The 592-nt window shown below is 63.0% G+C and overlaps 1 protein-coding gene across 1 annotated transcript in view; it reads right to left on the bottom strand.

The window, feature by feature from the left end:
• Window positions 1–581, bottom strand: part of GTF2A1 (general transcription factor IIA, 1, 19/37kDa) — a 34,234-nt gene extending 33,653 nt beyond the window's left edge. The window contains exon 1 of the mRNA XM_010850878.1: window positions 90–581. Coding sequence (XP_010849180.1) covers window positions 90–119 — 30 coding nt within the window. The 5' untranslated portion in view covers window positions 120–581. The remainder of the gene's footprint in view (window positions 1–89) is intronic.
• Window positions 582–592: the final 11 nt, after the last annotated feature.

The following is a 592-nucleotide window of genomic DNA, read 5'->3' as shown; positions in this document are numbered from 1 at the left end:
GGAGTCGCCGCCGTCCCCGCCCCCGCCCGGTCCGGCCGTTGCTCGCCGCCTGAACGAAGCCCCCGCCGGCCACCGAACCACGTCCTTACCACGGTGTTTGTATTTGCCGAGTTCGCCATTTCCACACACAACACAAACAAGAGTGGGGGGGGCCACCCCGAGGAAACAAGATGAAAACAAAACGAAAAAGAAAGGGGGAAAAAAAAAAAGAACACTCGAGGGTGACCCAAGCCACCGCAAAACTGAGGGGAAAATCTTTCAAACAAAATCGGATCCTGACGGAGGAGAGGGGAGCGGCGAGAGGAGGAAGGGGAGGACGGCGGGAGGGGGAGTCCTCCCGGAGCTAAAAAAACTCGAGAATCGCGCTTTTAAAAAAAAAAAAAAAAAGGCCACGACCCTTCAGGGGTCCCGGGGGGCGTTGCCCGCTCCCCACCCCCGGGGCAGGGAGGGAACCCCCCCCCAGTCGCCGCTCCCCGCGCCGCCGCCGCCACCGGCTGCAGCTCCAGCCGTCCGGTCCGCCCGCTTCTCCCCTTTATATAGTGAGCCAAAGAGCTGCGCGAGCCGCCGCCGCCGCCGCCGCCGCCGAGAGACA

The sequence above is a fragment of the Bison bison genome, unplaced genomic scaffold, assembly GCF_000754665.1.
Source record: "Bison bison bison isolate TAMUID 2011002044 unplaced genomic scaffold, Bison_UMD1.0 scf7180017864296, whole genome shotgun sequence".
Lineage (NCBI taxonomy): Eukaryota > Metazoa > Chordata > Mammalia > Artiodactyla > Bovidae > Bison > Bison bison.
The sequence above is the reverse complement of the archived record's forward strand: the minus strand, read 5'-3'. Positions and strand labels throughout refer to the sequence as shown.